The 22,940-nt window shown below is 46.3% G+C and overlaps 1 protein-coding gene across 1 annotated transcript in view; it reads right to left on the minus strand.

The window, feature by feature from the left end:
• Positions 1-22,940, minus strand: part of LOC137355285 (sorbin and SH3 domain-containing protein 1-like) — a 147,980-nt gene that overhangs the window by 113,135 nt on the left and 11,905 nt on the right. Inside the window, exons 3-7 of the mRNA XM_068020241.1 lie at positions 14,986-15,054; positions 5,843-5,962; positions 2,735-2,761; positions 2,521-2,642; positions 1,068-1,829 (exon numbers count right to left, since the gene is read on the minus strand). Coding sequence (XP_067876342.1) covers positions 1,068-1,829; positions 2,521-2,642; positions 2,735-2,761; positions 5,843-5,962; positions 14,986-15,054 — 1,100 coding nt within the window. The remainder of the gene's footprint in view (positions 1-1,067; positions 1,830-2,520; positions 2,643-2,734; positions 2,762-5,842; positions 5,963-14,985; positions 15,055-22,940) is intronic.

Below are 22,940 nucleotides of genomic sequence, written 5' to 3' on the forward strand. Positions count from 1 at the left end.
ATTTCAAACTAAAAATTACAGTATTTGGGCAAAATGTGCTAAATCTCAGGGCAACAGCGGGTCACTCCCTGGCCTTTCGCGCTCTGCGGCAGGTCAGGTGCAGGCCTTGCGCACTCTGGGATAGTGGGTGTCACACTGTCCTTTCACACTGGATTCCAACTCAGTGTCTTCTGTTCTCTGTCATATTTGGACATGTCAGTGCAGAGCAAACAGAGCTTTACTCTGCCTTTATGTTCTGCTCCACCTGACCTTGAAGGGGTTGCCTGCTGTGGGAATGTGCATCATTCCCCACCACTGGCATCTTTCAGCACGCAATGAAGTCACAAACTGGATTGCGATGGATCATCGTGGTACTTGGAGTGATGTCACTGGGAGAATTATTATGCACCTTGAGAAAGGATGCAGTCTTTTGACAGAAGGTTTTCTGGTAGCTTTGCCCCATCTTAAAAGTGTCGACTAATGCTCATTGGTACCTGCCATGTCTGGTTAACACACTCAAGTATTCATCCAAGTGGCATGAGTCCAGACAATGAGGGGTAACCGGCTATTCCATTATGGTGGGAATCGCAACTTAGCCTGATCTCACCCTTTTGCACCGTCCACATAAAGTCACCTTCAGCAGAGGGTACTACAGAGAAAACTGGCTGAGGGACCCTGAAAGGATAGCCATTGATTGTTTTCTCCCCCATCTGATTCCAACAGCATTTCTCTCCCCAAGGCTTCATGCAATTTAGCCTAACAGCAATTCTAATCTCTGACACACTGGTCAGTGACGGTCTACATTTGTTCCAATATACATATAGTGACAGAAATCCCAGGCACAGAGTCATCTTCCAATGTGAGACCAAACCAGAGGCACGGGCAAAAAGCAAAGACAGAAGGGAAGCAGCTTTAACAAACAAGGTTTACATGCAATTCGATGGAATAATCTCGTCACAGGGGAGAAAGTGAAGTGGAGGGGGGTGAGTAAGGGCGAAACATGTCCATTGGGAAGTGGGAGGACACCATCGGTGCTGTGTGGAAATGGTGAGAGAGCGACAAACAGAGAGTAAAAGTTCAATAGATACCACATTGTAGCTGTCTGCCCATTGAGGGGGACTCTCATGGGTGGTGGAAGGAGCCTGTGCTGCCAGTCTCAGAGTGATCACCGTGGATGTTTTCTCCTGATCCAGCGCTGAGCTTCCAGTGTATGACTGAGGCGATGGCTTTAACTGCGAGACGCTGGTCTGGGCACTGCCACTCTCGACCCTAGGCAAGAAAACCTTAAGCGAAGGTTGGCGGGGAACTGGTGGGGGAGAATCGGCGGTGCTTGTTGCAAGCAACTGAGCTCTCGCGGCTGGTGTGGAGAGTACATCAACGCCCCAACCTTCCGTTTCCTCTGGTGCATCGCGGGTGGAATCTCCGGGTGAGTAAGGGGCAGTGTTGTTAGACAAACGTGCTATGTATAGACTGCTGACCTTTCTCCCTGGGATGGTCCCGCCAGTAGATCCAACGGCAGGGATACCGACCCAACTGGCAGACTCGAGGGTGGCGTGGGGTTGGGTTACCCAGCTTCGCTGTGAGGGATTGCCGTGAGGAACAGTCTGGCCGGCATGCAGCCCTAACTCAGTCGAGCAGTCCGTGGGCTTTGAGGTGGCGCCAGAGCCCGTGCAAGCGGGATCCTCGTTACAAATGCTAGGCGGTGCTGATTGTCGGTGCTCAGGTGACTGCTCGGGTCTAATGGGCACATAATCCAGAATAGGGACTGGCGCAAAGTAAGACAGCTTAACCTTGTTGAAGGGGCGCCATGCAAAGCTCTCTTCCTTGGGTGGTGGGGGAATAGGGGGTGGCTTTTTTTGATATATTAAAACGGAGCACCAATGACACAAAACAGAAAAAGAGAAGTTAAAATAAGTACAGAGATATTCAACCATAGGAAAAATGTTCTCACTTAACAGTCGCTGAATTACAAATAAAATGACAGCAATATGCAGCTGCCCAAATCAGCCTCTCCAGGGCTAATGTTTCGAGTTTTGCTTTTCCAAATCTTCTCACTCTTGCATTTATGAGGATGTAACTCTTACCCTTGTGTTCAAGTTCCTCCATGGCATCGCAGCTCTCTCTCTCTGCAACCTCCTCCAGCCCCACAACCCTCCGAGATTTCTGCGCTCCTCCAGTTCTGGCCTCTTGCACTTCCCCAATTTTCATCGCTCCACTTTGGCAGCTGTACCTTCAGCTGCCTGACCCGTATGCTTTGGAATTCCCTTCCCAAACCTCTCTGCTTCTCTCTCCTTCTTAAAGATGCTATTTAAAACCTACCCATTTAACCAAGCTGTTGGAAACCTCTCCTAATATCTCCTTACATGACTTGGTGTCAAATTCTGTTTGATAACACTCCCGAGAAACACCTTGGGATATTTTATGATGTTGAAAGTCCTATAAAATACAAATTGTAGCTGATTCTATCGCTCTGTCCAGAGCAACTGTTTCACAAATTGTTTTTCGAACACTGGCCGATCCAAGGCTGTAAATCGTTGGTACCTGAAGCTGCGTTTTGTAGTCGGTCGGCAGGTTTGGTCGCACACTGCGAAATCCTTTGGCTGCCAGTGATGATGAGGGGGCATCTCCATTAGTGTCACCAGTCGATGGTGGCACACATCCATCTGTAGGTTAACAAAGCAAGATATCCAGAGTGAGAACCAGCAATGCCACAGAAAAAAGGACCAAAAATAAGGAAATTGCTGCTCTTTCCTACCTGTCTCTGAACTTGGCAACTCAGCACCTGTAATTTTAACAGAAAGGAATAAAATGGAAGAACACACGAGAGAGAGTTACTCACACAGTGTCTAGCCTGTCGACAGAACCAAACACAGCAAAACATTTCACATTCAGGACAAAATCTTTTCTGTGGGTGCCTGCCCGTACTGGGCTGTTTGTTACCACGGCAACCCATTCTAAACATGATGCCCTTGCAACTTCTAACCCCTGCTCGCACAATATATTATTGATCCTCAGAAATGAAGACAGTCATTGTTCCTTGGCTTCATCATTCACTTTCCGAGACAAAAAGCAAAAATCCAATTAAATTACGCCGTCCTCTGCTGGCTCGGAGCAGGGAAAGATGTGAAATGCCACAAGTAACTCGGAATTCAGACTCAAAGTTTTTACATGGTGTGTAGGCAGAGAAGGAACAAAGAAGCACTTTGAAATATTTGCTCAGTTTCTAGTGAAGTCAGACTGAGAGAAAAAGACAGAGAGAGAGAAAGAGAAAGAGACAGAGAGAGAAAAGAGAGAAGAAAAAAAGTCCGAGCAATTTAAAACATTCACACTAAAACAGTGCGATAAAGCTCGATGAAAACAACACCTGGTCAACCACACAGGTTCGTACAAATAGGAAAGAACCTGAGCCCTGCTTTGTAACATGGCAATGTGTTGTGCGCGTGAAAGTTGGGTTTGAAGAGAGTAGAAGAGACATCAGGCCAGTCACAATCTTCCCGTATCATTCCAGTGACGAGCTGCTCTAACTGGCTTCTCCTATTCCTCTCAGCCAGGTGTGGCGTTACCTGGGAGACGAGCCTCCACCTGTCTGGTGCAGGAGCAGTTCGGGAGCTAATTTAAGTGCCGGAGTGCGCGATGGGACAGCAGGTTGGGATTTCGGGCACCAGGGAATTTGGGCAGGGTGGCGAGTGAGCCCGATTTGCAGCTCATGTTATTTTCCTCCATTAAAACTGCATGGAGCGCAGACTGGGTGTTAATCTCGTCACTCCCATCACAGAAGTCTCTAGCCTGGAACTGCAGAGTCATATATTCACTCCAATGGAAACACTACAGAAATGTTACTGCTTAAAGGGGAACGGTATTGGACTAAAACAGCACATCGTTCCAGGTGTTTCAAATGAAGATAATTGAACAGTCATCAGCATCTCACTGTCACCCCTTGCTACCGGGTCAGAGACAGATACTTTGGACGTGCTCACTCTCAGTTCTATGGGCATCATGAACAGAACCAATACCCAATATTCAAGTCTTTATCTCTAGAATTGGTAGAACGTTACACTGAAAAATAAGCATTGCATTTTGTCTTCAACTATGAAGTAGACACATTGAGCGGAGAGGGAGCTGACTCATTCACGTTCTTTGCCAACCTAAAGTGGTTTGTGTGTGACACATCCACTCTGTTCTCATCTGCCTGTGCTCGTTGCCTTTGTGACCCTTGTAATTGAGATAAAAAGATGATGGGCCAAGAGCCAGAGCACAGGAAACCCCCAACCATGACCAAAATAAAACTGAGGATGAGCGAAGATTAGGTGATGTCAGACTTAGGTTTCAAAACTGTGAATGGTGAGAGGAAGAGAAGAGGAAGAGTTATAAAGAGTTTCATAGTTTGGAGGCTCTGGAAACAGACACTGCAGATCTTAGCACAATAAGGATATGGGAAAGAGGTAGACTCCACAGGACAGCATACAAAGAGTGAGAGGAAAACTCAGAGGATCATAGACCATGGTCAGAGAGTCATTTACAGCACAGAAGGAGGCCATTCGGTCCATGCCGGCTATCCCGGAGCTATCCAGTCAGTCCCACTCCTCCACCTGCAAATCTATTTCCTTCAAGAGGCCATCCAAATTCCTTTTGAAGTCATTGATTGCCTCCGCTTCCACCACCCTCGTGGGCAGTGAGTTCCAGGTCATTGCCACCCGCTGTGTAAAAAAGGTCTTCCTCACATGCCCCCCTGCATCTCTTGTCCAAAATCTTCATGCTGTGTCCCCTAGTCCTTGTACCATCAGTTAATGGGAACGGTTTTTCCTTGTTTAACTTATCTAAGCCTGTCATAATCTTGCACACCTCTATCAAATCTCCCCTCAATTTCATTTGCTCGAAGGAGAACAAACCCAGCTTTTCCAAACTCACCTTGGAACTAAAATCCCCCAACTCTGGAACCAGTAAAGTCAATAAAACACAGCGGGTCAGGGAAGATGGGAGAGAGAGAAAGAAAGGAAAATAGCAAGGAAGAAAGTTTAAGGCTGCAGACGAGAGAGGGGTCAGCAATCAGGATGGCCAACCCGGTGAGTGAGAGGGTGTTGGCAGAGCCTCCCCAATAGGAAAACAGCTACTTAAGTGTTGGCAGCCTAAACTGCATGGACAGTTGAAAGCTGTTGAGTGAAGAGGCGGACAGGCATAGAAGAGAAACAGAAAGCAAATCAAACTGAAATATAACGGCATTTTAGAACCAGTTTGACATGTGATCCAAAATTGCATGAATTTATCAAATCGCTGCATTCCTGCATCAACAATTCCAGTGTTCTGTAGTTACTGGCTGGAAATGGATTATTCTTGTTCATTTCTCAGCCTCACGTCACCACTATAACAGCTGCAGTGATACAGTTATGTTGCAGCATTACAATTGATGCTGATTGTAGAGGGCCAAAAGATATCAAAGGTGGTGGGATACTGAACCATACAAAGCAAAAGGCCCCCAAATTTCATGGGTGCTGGTCTAGTCAGGAACAGACCCACGGTAGCTATAATCCAAGCTCAATGTTACTTGTGGAGAAAAGGAGGGACAATCAAAAGAAATCAGCCAGGATTCCTGCTCCTGATCACTGTCCAGCGACCCCTGGGTTAGAGAGAAGGGAAATCAGCCAGGGTTCCCACTCCTGATCACTGATGCACTGTGGGCTGTCCCCACATGCCTGTCACAGTTGACTTGCTCATCAAACTCACCATCTAAACTTATGACGTGCCCCACCTGAGATCAGCTAATCAGCAGAGACCAGGTTTCAAACCTGGGATCTGCCTCAGCCGTGCACTGAGCAATTAAGCCAGAGGGGAAACTCCAGGTTGATAAAAACAACTAAATTCTTACTGGTTGATTGCTGAGGGTCTTCATCTGGAGGTGCGTCGGTGCGCTGAGGTTCCACATAGCCCGAGGTTGTCCGCATAGTCACTGACCCTTTTCCCACACTGACTTTTGATGGATCAGTTTCTGCAACGTCAGATGGTACAAGGTTATAAACCGCTCACAATCAGCTTCGTTCTACAGCACTTGCATTTACATTCTTGGAAGGAAAGTTTCTGGCCCAGAATTCTGTTGGAAACAGCACTTTGTAAGCTCGATCTCTTCTGTTTAAAAACAAGCATTTTAGCAATCCACATCACCCACACTCAAGTCCAGGAGAGGATGGTGGACCTGTTGCCTTGTACCAAGAAACAGCACGGAGGTGTTGCTTCAGGCCCAGGAAGTACAGCAGTGTCATGATGAAGGTGGTATCTTTACCAGATAGCTGTACAAAAGTAAACAATAAGGGCTTTCGGTGCTAAGGGTCAAATCACAGTCGTCTAGTAATAAACCAAATGTGCAAAGTCGGGTCTCTCATTGCCCATAGTGTTAGCTGTTTGGTATTCCCTCCACATCTTCCAACCACATCTTCCTCTGCCCCACATACCAGATATTTATAGCAAGGGCATCAGTCCCAGAAATTGTGTCGCTCCTCTTCCCTAATTCTTACAGTAGATCTCGCAATCCATCACCTGTAAAAATAGCTCTCCTCCCTCAGTTACACCCAGTTCTTCAGCAATATTGTTACATTCACTTCCTTCCCAGTGCTAATTCAGGTGCTTAACTAACTCCTAAATGTAGCTGGTAGCTGATTAAGAGTATTGGTATTTATCCTTGGCACCACGTGGGAGACCGAACCCACAGAGTGAAAACAGCTAAAATCAGCTGTTCCCCAGCTGAAGTGTTACAAACTTTCATGAACCCCTCAATAGCACCAATAGCAAGTTCTAGGCACCAATAGCAAGTTCTAGGGGCGGTACAGTGGCACAGTGGTTAGCACCGCAGCCTCACAGCTCCAGGGACCCTGGTTCAATTCTGGTTACTGCCTGTGTGGAGTTTGCACATTCTCCCTGTGACCGCATGGGTTTCCGCCGGGTGCTCCGGTTTCCTCCCACCGCCAAAGACTTGCAGGTGATAGGTAAATTAGCCATTGTAAATTGCCCCTAGTGTAGATAGGTGGCAGGGAATATGGGATTACTGTAGGGTTAGTATAAATGGGTGGTTCTTGGTTAGCACAGACTCGGTGGGCCGAAGGGCCTGTTTCAGTGCTGTATCTCTAAATAAATAAAATAAAATAAAAAATAAACCTCCCTATTCATGAGGTTGCTGCAATAAGAAGTCAAGGTTAGAAGAGCAGACAGTATGAACAGAGTGGTAGTGCAGTGGCTATGTTACTGAACTAATAATTCAGGGAACAGGAGCTCAAATCCCACCATGGCAGTCTGTGAATTTTAATTCAAGCTTTAAAAATATGGAAATAAATTTTAAACCAGTAAAAGTGACCAGTTTGTCTGAAAAACCCAACTAATGTCCTTCAGGGAAGGAAGCTTGCTGTCCTTACCCAGTCTGGCCTGTATGTGACACCTAACACATGATAATGTGGTTGATACATAACAGCCCTGTGAAGTGGCCCAGCAAGTTGTGGCAATGAGGAATGGACAATAAACACCAACCTTGCCAACAACGCCCGATCCCAGGAATGAATATAAAGCTGTCAACTTCACACCAACAGCATTAATATAAAAGAGGGAGCTGGGTGAGATAGCATGTTGTCTCGAATTCCCTCCCTCAATCTCTCTGCTTTTCTCCTCCTTTAAGACGCTCCTTAGAACCTGCCTCTTTGACTTCCATCCTATTATCTGCTTAGATGGATCAGTGTCAAATTTGGTTTGATAATGCTGTTTGACGCACCTTGCGGTGTTTTACTATGTTACAGGTGCTATATAGATACAAGTTGTCGTTGTGTTTTCACTTTTTTTTTTAAGAAAGTGTTTGCATTTATATAGAGTCTTTCACATCCTCAGGATGTACCAAAGTACTTCATGGCCAGTAATTACATAACAATTACATAGGATATAGGGCATAGAAACAGGCCATCCAGCCCAACCAGTCTATGCTGGCATTTATGCTCCACTCGAGCCTCCTCATCTACTCCTTCCTCAACTAAATTTATCATTGTAACCCTCTGTTTCCTTCTCCCTCATGTGCTTGCCTGGCATCCCTTTAAATGCATCTATACTATTCACTTGAACCACACTCTGTGGTAGCAAGTGCCACATTCTCACCACTCTTTTGGTAAAGAAGTTTCTTCTGAATTCCCTATTGGATTTCTTGGTGACTGTCTTATATTGATGGCCCCTAGTTATGTTCTTCCCCACTAGTGGAAACACTAGACTGCATTTTATTATGGTGATGGGGCTTTGGCAGGGGAGACCCTGTCTCAGCCCTCCATCAATTAAACACCTTCCATCGAAGACACTGTCCCTTTAAGGGATGAGATTTCCCCCCCCCCCCCCCCTCCAGAGGTGCGGGCTAAATCAGAAGGTCGGCAGCTGTGCAGCACCGGCAGCGCCACTGGGAGCAGTGGTGACTACTGGTACTGCAGGAGGCCCTGCAGTATGAAAATGTCCACAGACCCCGTGAAAAATGAATGGGGTCGGGGTCGCTGCGGCCATTCAGGCAGGCCCCGGAGATAGGCTCCTTTGCCTTCCACTAAATTGAAGTGGAGGCGGGAGGAGGCCCATTAATTGGCCACTTAAGGGCCTCAATTGGCCTGGGCCTTTCCCGCCCTGGACAAAATGGCAAAGGGGCCCATGCAACATTGGGAATAGCACCCCCTGCCATTTTGTTGGTCCTCCTTCCTCCGTGCCCATTCTATCGCTGTCTACTCTATCAAAATCTTTCAGAATTGTAAAGACTTCTATTAGGTCACCCCTCAGCCTTCTTTTTTCCAGTCTGTCAATCCTTTCCTGATATGGATACCCACACATTTCTTGCATCATCCTTGTAAATCTCTGCACCCTCTCAAGTGCCTTTATATCCTTTCTATAATACGGCAACCAGAATGGCATACAGTACTCTAAGTGTGGTCTAACCAAAGTTCAATACAGTTTTAGCATAATTTCCCTACTTTTCCAATTCAATCTCTTCAGAAATAGAGCCCAGTGCTTGGTTTGTTGTTTTTTATGGCCTTGCTAAACTGTGGCCCAACTTTTAGTGATTGGTGTATTTGTACTCCGAAATTCTTTTGTTCCTGTACCTCACCTGACTCGCACCTTCCAAGTAATAAGTGACCTCCCTATTCTTCCTACCAAAATGTGCTAACTCACATTTATCAGTGTTCAACTTCATTTGCCAATTATTTGCCCATTCTGCAAGTTTATTAATGTCCTCCTTTAATTTGTTGCAGTCCTCCTCAGTATTGACTATCCGTCCAATTTGGTGTCATTTGCAAATTTATAAATTGTGTTTTTGATTCCAAAGTCCAAATCGATAATGTAAATTGTGAACAGCAGTGGTCCTAGTACTGGTCCTTGTGGAACACCACTTCCCACCTTCTGCCACTCTGAATAACTAACTTTTACTCCCACTCTCTGCTTTCTGTCTTGAAGCCAGCTAGTAATCCATTCTGCCACTTGTCTCCTGACTCCACATCCTCTGACCTTATTCATTTGTCTGTTATGGTGTTCCTTATTGCAGGCGTTTTGAAAATCCAATTACATCTACTGCATTACCACTGTCCACTCTCTCTGTTAACTCCTCAAAAAATTCCAAAAGGTTGGTCAATTAGACTTGTTTTTGCTGGAGTTTAGAAGAATGAGAGGGGATCTCATAGAAACCTACAAAATTCTAACAGGACTGGACAGACTAAATGCAGGAAGGATGTTCCTGAAGGCGGGGGAGTCCAGGACCAGGGGTCACTGTCTAAGGACAAGGATAAGCCATTTTGGACTGAGATGAAGAGAGATTTCTTCACCCAGAGAGTGGTGAACCTGTGGAATTCACTACCACGGAAAGCAGTTGATGCCAAATCATTAAATATATTCAAGAAAGAGTTAGATATAGTTGTTAGGGCTAATGGGATCAAGGGATATGGGGAGAAAGTGGGAACAGGGTACTGAGTTTGGATGATCAGCCATGATCGTATTGAATGGCGGAGCAGCCTTGAAGGGCCGAATGGCCTACTCCTGCTCCTATTTTTTATGTTTCTATGTCAAACAAGATCTTCCCTTTTGAAATCTGTGCTTTCTTTTCTTTATTATATTTTTCTTTTCTCAATATTCTATTATCGCCTTTAATAGAGATTCCCATTATTTTCCCTGAGCTGGAAGGATCTGAGTTGGAGATATCGACTGCAGGCGGGTTTGCTCTGGACAGTCTTGCCGTCCACAGACTCCCACATTCTGCAGTCCAGGCACACAATCTTTTCTACCATATCTTACACTAGCCTTATTTTAATTAATTAGAGCCTTTATTCAACAATTATTTGTAGTTATATTTAGTTTAGATTATTTTTGCAGTGTACTTTCTTCTGTTTTGTAGGCAGATGCAGCAACTGATCTATGCACAGCACAATCCCACAAACAGGGAAATTAAATGGCCAGTTAATGCGGTTTTTTTTGGAGGTCATGGCTGAGGAATGAATGTTGACCAGGACACTGGGCCATCTCTCCTGCTCTGCCTTGAATAGCACCATGGGAATCTGAATAGGCACGCTCAACATAACTAAGGATCGGGTCTCCGACAGTGCAGGACTCCAGTGTCAGCCTAAATTATGTGTTGGCGCCTCTGGAGTGGGACTTGAACCCATGACCTCCTCACTCAGCAGGGGAGAGTGTTACGAACTGACGTTCTTAAAGCTCCTCACATAGGACACCATCAAATTGAAAAGAGTATGAGACAGTGATTGAGGAAAAATAGGGAAGCAGTGATTAGATGAGAGTATGGACAGAGTGAGAGATAGCTACAAAAAAGCCCAGTATCACACAGCACTGTATTATTATGGGAGTTGGGTCCAGAGCATCAGTATTGAGAGTGACACAATCTGGCCACCCGGCAGCACTCTGCCCCTTTACACTGCCACCTGGCACTAATCTCTGTCCAGCATGGGGCAGTAGTGGAGCTGAAGGATTTGCCAGTCACTCATGAGCAATTGGATGTACTGTAAGTGGGGGCCCTCTTATTTCTAGCCAACACTGAGAGGACCACCTGTAGACGGGCAGCAATGAGACCACTCAAAGCTAATGTTCTACATGAAAAAGGACGTGTAACCACATTGCCCCCGATTCACTGGTATCTATCAGCTGAACTGGAACCAAGTTTGAACCTGGTTCACGTGAATAATTTAAAGGCCGCTCCTTCTTGTTGGCTTTAAGAGCGATCCATAGGAAACCAGGTCCTAGTGCCTGCAGGTTAAATGCCAACACCCCCCCACCCCAGATAACACTCCTAACCAACAATTACACTGAGTGGCTTGCACTTGGAGACTGAAGGAAGCAGCCATTTGACGTTACTGGAGGTTCTTTTAACTTTTCTGTGGCATTGTGAGGTAATAAGGAACAGTTCGAAGAGGTCCGGTGAGATCACCAAGGCAGAATTACAGGCAATAAACAAGCAGAAAGATTTCCACTGTAACAAACGACTTATAGCATCCACAAACAGAATACTGACCATATTGCAAACTTCAAATGATAAATATCTACTTAGTTAGTAAACGTGTCTAGTAGCCATGAATACAATGAAAACTAGGGCTAATTTGCATAAATGGAAGCTCATTTGTATTCTTATTAATGGATGTGTCCATTGCTCAACCAAGTGGATTCAGAATATTCCAGGTCTAGGCTCAACCTTTCTTCCCTCTCCCCAGCCCCCAAAGTCTCTGTGCAGCTTTCTCGAGGGGTTCTCTACGAACACATGAGCCCAATGTGTGAACCTGGGGAGCTTCAGGGCTAAGTGAAAACTGGCACACGTGCCTACGGAAGCTATCCAGCAGTCAGTGGATTAGGAGCAGGAACCCAGGCTGATTTTCCCTCTCTAGCCCAGCAGGGCTGAATGAGATCAATGGTTGACCACTACCTCCAACCAACAATGAGCTGAGCTAAATCAGCACAGACCAGAGATGGGCCCAGGGACTTCCCCAGCTCAGTTGAGTAACATACAATTATCTACCCAACTTTCAACATTCCCAAAGCTTTCCTCTACAGTTTGAATAACTCTGAACTGGTTGGGCATGCACACATCAGGATTCTACTGCACTTTGAACCTGATCTGTTTACAAGGCCAGATCAGGAGACTGAAAGCCAGGCTTTCGACCTAAAACAGGACCCAGAGCTTTCAAAAACTGAGAATGAAAGGAAAACCAGGAAAGCAGATGTCTTTGAGATGAAATTCTGTGTCATTCTATGAAAAGGTGAGAATGTAAAGGAATGAAAAAGGTACCAGCAGCAAATGATGGAGGTGTAAAGCTGCCTCATGAAGGAAAGGATTATTTCTGATGGCAGGGTGAGGTGCAGCCCTGCCAGTTAATGTACCTGTTGCCAGCAGTGTATCGGGATAACTTTTCAGTCTCTTCACGGGGTGAATTTTCACCGCGGAGACAGCGCGTGTGGGGAGCGAGGCCTCCATTGCTGCGAATACAAAAAACGAACACTGCTCGTCCAAAACAAAGTCACAGCGTGGTGCCAAAGACCCTCCCCATTGTGACTCAAGAAACATCAAACTGCAAAGTGCATTCAAGCAGAGAAACACAGAGACACGGTGAGGAAGCAGAGTGAAACAACAGTGAGAAGATTCAAGATACATTTCAATCAGATCACAGGAGTCAAAGGATAACCTTCCTCAGCTATGATACAGGAAGCAGTCCAGATACTTACATGGAGTGTGCTCACTGGGTAAAGTGGCGGACCATTGCCCTTCTTAAGCAAGAGTCTATATCCTCGGGAGAGGAGGGCAGAGAATTAGAGGTAATGAAAACAGCAGTCATAAAGTGGATGATATGAAGTCCTGATCAACACACATTGATGCATGGCTCTAGGAGTGTTATCTCTGATCAAACCACCCTATCATTCTGCGCACCAGAATTCCTCGAAGGTCACTTATAGACCAATGGGCTTGTAGGCTTCAATTCGAATATGGGAAACAAACCTTAGACCGTTCAGACTCTAAATCAAACCTGTAATCAGAAGATTATAGTCACTGACAGGGGTATGGTGTACTGGCTTGCTGCCGTGCATCATTGACAGGATGCTCAATATTTTACCAGCAAGTTACAGCTGTCCAATTCTATTTACATCTGATTGCAAGTTGGATTCAAGGACTGCAGGACGAGTCAAAGATTGGTATATAAGTATTAGATATACAGCAGGGAAATGCTGCACGTTTTTTAAGGAAAGAACAAAAATACTGGTAATACAGGGTAGGTGTATCAGCAAATAAAAATAAAATTGTAGGGTTAAATTTCAGGTCTAACCTTTTTTGATTACTGAAATAAAAAGGTTAAGTCCTTTATAAGACCTAAACAAAGAGGGGAGGGCACGGAAAGATCACAGGAAATGTCCCTATAACTTTTTATTTTGTTTTGCGCAGCCTTTTTCTTTCAGTGCGTGGCACGATCATTATCATAAACGGGACAACTTGTGAGCAGTGTGTGCGGTACCTTTCGGCTTGCTGTGCATCCATGTATCTTAGAGGGATTGTAGGACACAGGTCAAACATGGTGACTGCCAGTGCAAAGCTGCAGCCAATTAGCACACAAGGTCCCACAAACAGCAATGAGATAATGACCAGACAATCTGTTTTAGTGATAATTATTGACCAAGACAGCAGGAGATCGCCCCTGCTCTTCAAACGGTGCCATGGGATCTTTTATGTGCACCCAAGAGAGCAGACAGGGACTCAGTTTAACATCCGAAAGATAGCATCTCTGACAGTGTGGAATTCCCTCAGTACTGCACTGGAGTGTCAGCCTGGATTATAGGCTCAAGTCTCCGGAGCGGGGCTCGAGCCCACGACCACTTGACTCAGAAATCAGAGTGCAACCACGGAGTCAAGGCTGACTAATGGGCCAACAGCCGAGGACTGCTTTAACTTCAAAGCAGCAAAGTGGCAACAGGGCTGGATGAAAGACAAAATTCATCGCAGTCACTTTGAACAGGCAACAGAAAGAGAGGGGCAGCGAGTAAACAGCACCACAATGGAAGAAACTGGCAGGGAATGGGGCAGGCAGCTGCGATTGAATCAGCGTCGAGACCAGAGGGGTGTAGGCTGACCAGGAGAATAGGGAGGTTCTGATCCTGAAGCTTCAGACTTGGCTGGAAAAGTGTGGGAGGACAAAGGTGGAACGATCCGTGTGGGAATGGGAGGCGAGAAGGGTGGATTGGAGTGATGAGTCACAGGGAGGTCAGGAGCAAGTTTGTAAACAGAACATTGGCCTTTATCAAATCAATCACACAATTAGTATTTGGACTCTCCCAGTATACAGGAGAACCCCATTGGCCCTCAGCCGTCTGACCCTCAAGCCCTGGTCAGTCTGTCCTATTTGCCCTTAAGTGTCTCGGGGGTGGGGGTGGTAACTTTCAACTTCCTGTTGGGCTTCAGGATCGGTGTTCGGGGCAGGAAGTGGCCCAAGAAGGCAAGTTTCTTTCTTTAATTCCTCGTGGGTCAGGAGGGGCAGGAGAGCTACCTCGGCCCCAGAAGGATATCTTGAGCCTCTCCTGCCCCATCTGACCCCACTCCCAATCACTGACCTCAGTGTGGAAACCAACAGATCAGGACCCTGCAATTCCACTCCGACGTTGATCCCTCCTGCTGGGATCAAGCGAAAGATGAATACTACTCATGCAAATGAAGCCTGGGAGATAAATTTTTCAGCCTCACACAACCTCCCAGTTTCACCCATGCTTAAAATTGTCCCCTAACTGTCTGGAATCCCAAGGTACCAAAAAGAGGCACAGGTGGCCACGGTGCTGAACGGCCGCTGAAGGTCACAGAGTGGGAGAGCATTTGGGGACAGGGCGATAGAGGAAGTCATTAAATAAAATAGTAATGTCTGAATGAGAGACAGGCAACAATGTGAATGATCTACAAGGATTCGATAGTGAGGTGTGTCCTACAGGTCACTGATGGAGTGTTCGTTTCAAGAGGGAAAAAAAAAATCTAGAAACAGCCAATACCTCGATCATGCTGCTGGCCACTTGTTGGAAGCCCATTCACAATCGTCTGAGAGACGGTGACTTCAGCCTCTGAAAGGAAGGAGGGAATGAAACAGCAACAGTTAGATCGATAAGCAGCATCAGGACATGACTTCACTCCAACTCCAGATGCAGAGAATTAATGGGGAAAGCAGACATTGGAAGCAGTGAATTATGGAAACAGGCTTTGCGTTGTGTGCTGTCACAGGTCAGCACTGACAAACAGCGAGCTTCCTCCCATCATTCAGACATTTAGCTATCTGCTTTTCATTTTCGATTTCTGTCCCCGATCCCATTCTCAGGAACATTGCAATAGGTTTCCTTCACCATCTCATGATTACAGAACCAGTCGTCCTTTTTACGCGACTCCAGGCAGTGAGCTGTTTGACTGTAGGGTGAATCACAGATAAGCCACATTTTATCCTTGCTGGCCATTCACCCCAGTGTACCCCAGTTGTAAACCTGCACCTCTGGGCAGGAGGGAACGGGAATAAAGGAGACATACACTGTCTTCACAGCTAACTCTATCTATTCAAGTAACTGGGAACAGAACCAGTGGGGGAGATGAGGAGTAATGTTTTTACACTGTGAGTTGCTACGATCTGGAATGCGCTGCTTGAAAGGACAAAGATATTGGATAAATTCTTGGAGGCGATATAATTGCAGGGCTAAGGGGAAAGAGCAGGGGAATGGGGTTAACTGGATAGCTCTTTCAAAGAGCTAGTACAGACAAGATGGGCTGAATGTCCTCCTTTGTGCTGCATCATTCTATTAAGGGTTATTGAAAATTACAGGAATGGATATAACTATCCCAATATTAACTGGGATAGTTTTAGTGTGAAAGGAATTGATGGAGCAGAATTCTTGAGGTTCATTCAGGCTCAGTGGCAGGGAACAAAGGGTAATTGTTGACGGCTGTTTTTGCAACTGGAGGGCTGTTTCCAGTGGCGTTCTGCAGGGATCAGTACTGGGTCCCCTGTTTTTTGTGGTACATATTAACGATTTGGACGTTAATGGAGGGGGCATGATCAATAAGTTTGCAGACGACACAAAGATTGGCCGTGTGGTAGATAGCGAGGAGGATAGCTGTAGGCTGCAGGAAGATATTGATGGCCTGGTCAGATGGGCAGAAAAGTGGCAAATGGAATTCAACTTGGAGAAGTGTGAGGTGATGCATTTAGCGAGGTCAAACAAGGCAAAGGAGTACACGATTAATGGGAAAATACTGAGAAGTGTAGAGGAAGTGAGGGGCCTTGGAGTGCGTGTCCACAAATCCCTGAAGGTAGCAGGACAGGTCGATAAGGTGGTTAAGAAGGCATTGGAATCCTTTCCTTTATTAGCCGAGGTATAAAATATAATAGTAGGGAGGTTATGCTGGAACTGTAAAACTCATTGGTTAGGCCACAACTTGAGTACTGTGTGCAGTTCTGGTCACCTCATTACAGAAAGGATGTAATTGCACTAGAGAGGGTACAGAGGAAATTTACGAGGATGCTGCCAGGACTGGAAATATGCAGCTATGAGGAAAGATTGGATAGGCTGGGATTGTTCTCCTTGGAACAGAGAAGGCTGAGGACGGGGATCTGATTGAAATGTACAAAATTTTGAGGGGCCTGGATAGAGTGGAGGTGAAGGGTCTATTCACCTTAGCAGAGAGGGCATAGATGTGGTCTATATGGACTTTAGTAAAGCCTTTGTCAAGGTCCCGCATGGCAGACTGGTGCAAAAGGTGAAGTCACACGGGATCAGAGGTGAGCTGGCAAGATGGATACAGAACTGGCTCGGTCACAGAAGACAGAGGGTAACAGTGGATGGGTGTTTTTCTGAATGGAGGGATGGGACTAGTGGTGTTCCGCAGGGATCAGTGCTGGGACCTTTGCTGTTTGTAGTATATATAAATGATTTGGAGGAAAATGTAGCTGGTCTGATTAGTAAGTTTGCGGACGACACAAAGGTTGGTGGAATTGCGGATAATGATGAGGATTGTCAGAGGATACAGCAGGATATAGATCAGTTAGAGACTTGGGCGGAGAAATGGCAGATGGAGTTTAATCTGGACAAATGTGAGGTAATGCATTTTGGAAGGTCTAATGCAGGTGGGAAGTATATAGTAAATGGCAGAACCCTTAGGAGTATTGACAGGCAGAGAGATCTGGGCGTACAGGTCCACAGGTCACTGAAAGTGGCAACGCAGGTGGATAAGGTAGTCAAGAAGGCATACGGCATGCTTGCCTTCATCGGTCGGGGCATAGAGTATAAAAATTGGCAAGTCATGTTGCAGCTATACAGAACCTTAGTTAGGCCACACTTAGAATATTGCGTGCAATTCTGGTCGCCACACTACCAGAAGGACGTGGAGGCTTTGGAGAGGGTACAGAGGAGGTTTACCAGGATGTTGCCTGGTCTGGAGGGCATTAGCTAGGAGGAGAGGTTGGATAAACTCGGATTGTTTTCACTGGAACGATGGAGATGGAGGGGTGACATGATAGAGGTTGACAAAGTTATGAGCGGCATGGACAGAGTGGATAGTCAGAAGCTTTTTCCCAGGGTGGAAGAGTCAGTTACTAGGGGACATAGGTTTAAGGTGCGAGGGGCAAAGTTTAGAGGGGATGTGCGAGGCAAGTTCTTTACACAGAGGGTGGTGAGTGCATGGAACTTGCTGCCAGGGGATGTGGTGGAAGCAGATACGATAGCGACGTTTAAGAGACATCTTGACAAATATATGAATAGGAAGGGAATAGAGGGATATGGGCCCCGGAAGTGCAGAAGGTGTTAGTCTCGGCAGGCATCAAGATCGGCGCAGGCTTGGAGGGCCTGTTCCTGTGCTGTACTGTTCTTTATTCCTTGTTCTAAAGTGATTGGTAGAAAAATTAGAGGGGAAAGGAGAAAAAACGTTTTCACCCAGAGGGTGGTGATGGTCTGGAACTCACTGCCTGAAAGGGTAGTTGAGGCAGAGAACCTCAACTCATTCAAAAGGAGTCTGGATATGCACCTCAAGTGCCGTATATCTGCAGGGCTACGGACCAAATGCTGGAAGGTGGGATTAGAATAGGTGGATCGTTTTTCGGCCGGCACAGACACAATGGGCGAAGTGGCCTCTTTCTGTGCCTTAAACTTACTATGATTCTATGCTAGGAACACAGAGGGTGAAAGCATCAACATTTAATTCACATAGGAAACAAAAAGTTATCTTACACCTACAAAAGAATTATAGAGTCATAATTACAGCACAGAAGGAGGCCATTTGGCCCTTCAAGTCCATGCCAGCTCTCTGTGGAGCAGTCCAAGAGCTCTATCCCCATAGCCCTGTAGGTTTATTTCAATCAAGTGCCCATCAATTTCTTTTTGAAATCATTCATCGTCTCCACTTCCATCGCTCTCATAGGCAGTGGGCTCTAAGTCATTACCACTCACTGTGTAAAATAGTGCTTCCTCACATCCCCCCTGCATCTCTTGCTCAAAATCTTAAATCTGTGGCCCCTAGTCCTTGTACGATCAGCTAACTGGAACAGCTTTTCTTTGTCCATAATCCGTCATAATCTTTTACACCTCTCTCAAATCTCCCCTTAATCTCCTTTGCTCTACGAAGAACAACCCCAGCTTCTCCACCCTAACCTTTTAGCTAAAATCCCTCATCCCTGGAACAATTCTGGTAAATCTCCAATGCACTATCAGAAGGACCCTCGCATCCTAGAGTGTGACGACCAGAACTGGACATAAGCCAGAGCTTTGTAAAAGGTGCAGCATAACCCCCCGGCTTTTGTACTCAATACTTCTACTTATGAAGCCCAAGAATCCATATGCTTTGCTAACTACTCTCTCAATATGTCCTGCCACCTCAAAGATCGATGCACATTGACCCCCAGGTCCCTCCCTCCCTGAACACTCTTCAGAACTGTGCCATTAAGTATATATTAGCTCCCCCTATCCCTTCTGCCAAAATGTATCACCTCACACTTCTCTGTATTAAATTCCATCTGCCCCCTGTCTGCCCATTCTGCTAGTCTATTTATGTCCTGTTGCAGGTGATTCATATCATCCTCACTGTTTGCCACACCTCCAAGTTTGGTATCATCGGCAAATTTTGAAACGTTACTCTGTATTCCAAAATCCAAGTCATATATAGATTCACTGTTTTCTGTCCTTAAGCCAATTTTTTTTTAATCCAATTGGACACTGACCCTCCTATTCCATGAGCCTCAATTTTGTTAACCAGTCTTTTATGTGGTACTTTGTGGAACAACAATTAAATAGATACTGGTAAAAGCACCACACCCACTCCCCAGCTTAACCGATTGTCTATCTCCAGGTATCGACGCTCTCTGATTGCAATCCCTATGCAGAATATACCACACAGGAACACTGCTTAAAAGGAAGATCCAAGCTCAGGACTGAAAATAACATTTAAAAGCTTAAACAAGGTGGCCTTTTATAAAGGAGGTTATGAAATTTTCCGGTCCCTTTTTGCTTTCATACATCTGAACAGGCTGCCCCTCTCATGCTGGGGAGGGTGTGGTCAGCCTGCAATTCAGCACTGCTACACTTGACCAGCTGACTGCACCCTCCCACCCATTCCCCAATCCCTGTGGGGTCAGCAGAAGCCAGAGGTCTCCATGAAGCAACAAAGCTGGAGTAACGAACTCAGAGGCTCTGAAATTCTCCACTCCCGCAACTGCAAACACTGGGCTACTTTAAAAGTAAAACAGTCCCAGCTCACAATGGGGTACAGCTCCAGTGGTGTCTAATACCCCTTTGCATCTTGCGCCAGTCATTCCTCATGTGTGACACTCAGTGAAAGGGCAGGCTATTCAAATGTGGAGAGCTTCTTTTATTTTTTTCCATTTTTTGTTTCTAATGCAAATTGCCCAGATTATACACGAGCGGACGCATATCACAGGATCTCAGAACTGTTACAGTGCAGGAGACAGCTATTCGGCCCATCGTGTCTGCACCAGCTCTCCAAATGAGCAATTCACCTAGTGCCCTTCCCCCGCCTTCTCCCCGTGACCCTGCACATTCTTCCTTTTCAGATAACTGTCTAATTCCCTTTTGAATGCTTCAATTGAACCTGCCTCCACCACACTCAGGCAGCGCATTCCAGACCTTAACCACATGCTGCGTGAAAAAGTTTTTCCTCATGTCATTTTTCCTCATGTCAGGATATAGCTAAACTGGGAAAGTGGGCAAGGGAGTGGCAAATGCAATTTAACGCAGACAAGTGTGAAGTGATGCATTTTGGGAAGTTAAACCAGGGCAGGGTTACAGTGAATGGCAGGGCCCTGGGGAGTGTTCTTGAGCAGGGAGATCTTGGGGTGCAAGTACATAGTTCCCTGAAAGTGGCAACACAGGTAGACAGGGTGGTGAAGGCGGCGTATGGCATGCTTGCCTTCATCAGCCGAGGCACTAAGTACAAGAGTTGGGACATCACGTTACAGTTGTAAATGATGTTGGTTAGGGCGCATTTGGAGTACTGTGTGCAGTTCTGGTCGCCGCACTACAGGAAAGATGTGATTAAGCTAGAGAGGGTGCAGAAAAGATTCACAAGGATGTTGCCTGGTTTGGAGGGCTTGAATTATAAAGAGAGATTGGATAGGTTGTGTCTGTTTTCCCTGGAGCGAAGGAGGCTGAGAGGGGACATGATAGAGGTATATAAAATTGAGAGGCACAGATAGGGTAGATAGCCAGAGTCTGTTTCCCATGGTAGGGGTGACTAAAACTAGAGGGCATAGATTTAAGGTGAGAGGGAGGAGGTTTAAAGGGGATCAAAGGGGTAAATTTTTCACACAAAGAATAGTGGGTATCTGGAATGAGCTGCCAGAGGAGGTGGTGGAGGCAGGAACAGTAGCAACGTTTAAGAGGCATCTGGACAGGTGCTTGAATGAGCAAGGCATAGGAGGGATATGGAATTGATGCAGGCAGGTGGGATTAGCATAGATAGGCATTATGGTCAGCATGGACGGGGTGGGCCGAAGGGCCTGTTTCTATGCTGTACGACTCTATGACTTTGGCTTCTTTTACCAATTACTTTAAATCAGCACCCTCTCCTTCTTGAACCTTTCACGAGTGGGAACAAGTATCTCCCCATCTACTCTGTCCCGACCATTACAGCACATCTCTCCCCATCTACTCTGTCCAGACCACCACAGCACATCTCTCCCCATCTACTCTGTCCCGACCACTACAGCACACCTCTCCCCACCTACTCTGTCCAGACCACTATAGCACACCTCTCCCCACCTACTCTGTCCAGACCACTACAGCACATCTCTCCCCACCTACTCTGTCCAGACCACTACAGCACACCTCTCCCCACCTACTCTGTCCAGACCACGACAGCACATCTCTCCCCACCTACTCTGTCCCGACCACTACAGCACACCTCTCTCCACCTACTCTGTCCAGACCACTACAGCACACCTCTCCCCACCTACTCTGTCCAGACCACTACAGCACATCTCTCCCCACCTACTCTGTCCAGACCACTACAGCACATCTCTCCCCACCTACTCTGTCCAGACCACTACAGCACATCTCTCCCCACCTACTCTGTTCCAACCACTACAGCACATCTCTCCCCACCTACTCTGTCCAGACCACCACAGCACATGTCTCCCCACCTACTCTGTCCAGACCACCACAGCCCATCTCTCCCCATCTACTCTGTCCAGACCACCACAGCACACCAGCAATCAGTAAACCAAGTGGGTTCTTGGTATTTTTGACTCCTTCAACTATACTTCTGCTGTAAAAAAAAAGGCTGCATATATATCTTTTCACCAATTTTCAGCCTGGTCCTGCACTGAAGCAACATCAGGAGACACCACATAGAGCAGGGCCTGCCCAAACAGACAGACGTCTGCATGACCTGAAACCTTCCAGCTCCCACACAGCAACAGGGACAGGCACCTCTGGATACTCTGCCAGATGTGAAGGCATTAGGGTTGCCAACTCTTGTTGGACATATTCCAGAAGGTTTTATCACAAGACCTCCTGCCTCCAATCACCTCACTCAAATAGCCTTTCTTTCCCTATCTCCCATCTATTCATAGCGAATAAACAAAAGTCTTCAAAGAAAATGAAAGAAACACTTTTTTTTTTAAAAATGCCCCTTTGAATTTTTCTCTTGGTTTGGGAGATTATTGCTGGATAATTGCTGGAGACACCACGATAATGCTGGAAGGTTGGGAACACGAGTTAGTCTCCTGCTTTTTAATAAGACACATTAGTAGAAGTCCTTGGAGCTCTGAGTTCCGTGAAGAGTATCAATACTCTCGAGTTGCATTCCTTCCGGCCTGAATTGCTGCAGGCTTATCACGAAGCCCAAATACCATTAAAACTGCCTCAGTGGATTATCCGACCCCTGACCCTTCATTAGGGCTCCGTATTCATTACTATCCAGTGTGATCCTTGTAACTAAAGCACCCTTTGAAGAGCCGCCTTGTACTGGTAACACAGCGAGCTTCCAGGATTTGGAACATTGAGGGTTGAACTTTGCACTGAGGATTCCCTATGGATATGGGGCAGAACTTCCACCCGACACTCTGACCCTGCAGCGACCCCCATCTTGTTTCCTTGGATTGGAGCTAATTCCACAATCAGAGCTGGTTCCCAATGCATTTCCGTACCACACGGGCAAACAGCATGGGTGCATTTCAGGGGAAGCTAGATAAGTTAATGAGGGAAAATGAACAGAAAGATATGGCAATAGGATGAGATGAAGTAAGGTAGAGGGAGGCTCTTATGGAGCATGATCAGCTTTGACCAGTTGGGCTGGTAAATCTGTGTTGTAAATTCTATGTAATTAGGGGTGTGGGAGCCAGTACAGGTCATTGAGTATCGTACTCTTGGGGCGAGAGAGACTTCGTGCAGGACAGGTTACAGGCAGTAGAATGAGGCTTGAAGTTTACAGAGGGTGGAGAATGGGAGGATGGTTGGGA

The sequence above is a fragment of the Heterodontus francisci genome, chromosome 42, assembly GCF_036365525.1.
Source record: "Heterodontus francisci isolate sHetFra1 chromosome 42, sHetFra1.hap1, whole genome shotgun sequence".
In the NCBI taxonomy this organism is placed as follows: domain Eukaryota; kingdom Metazoa; phylum Chordata; class Chondrichthyes; order Heterodontiformes; family Heterodontidae; genus Heterodontus; species Heterodontus francisci.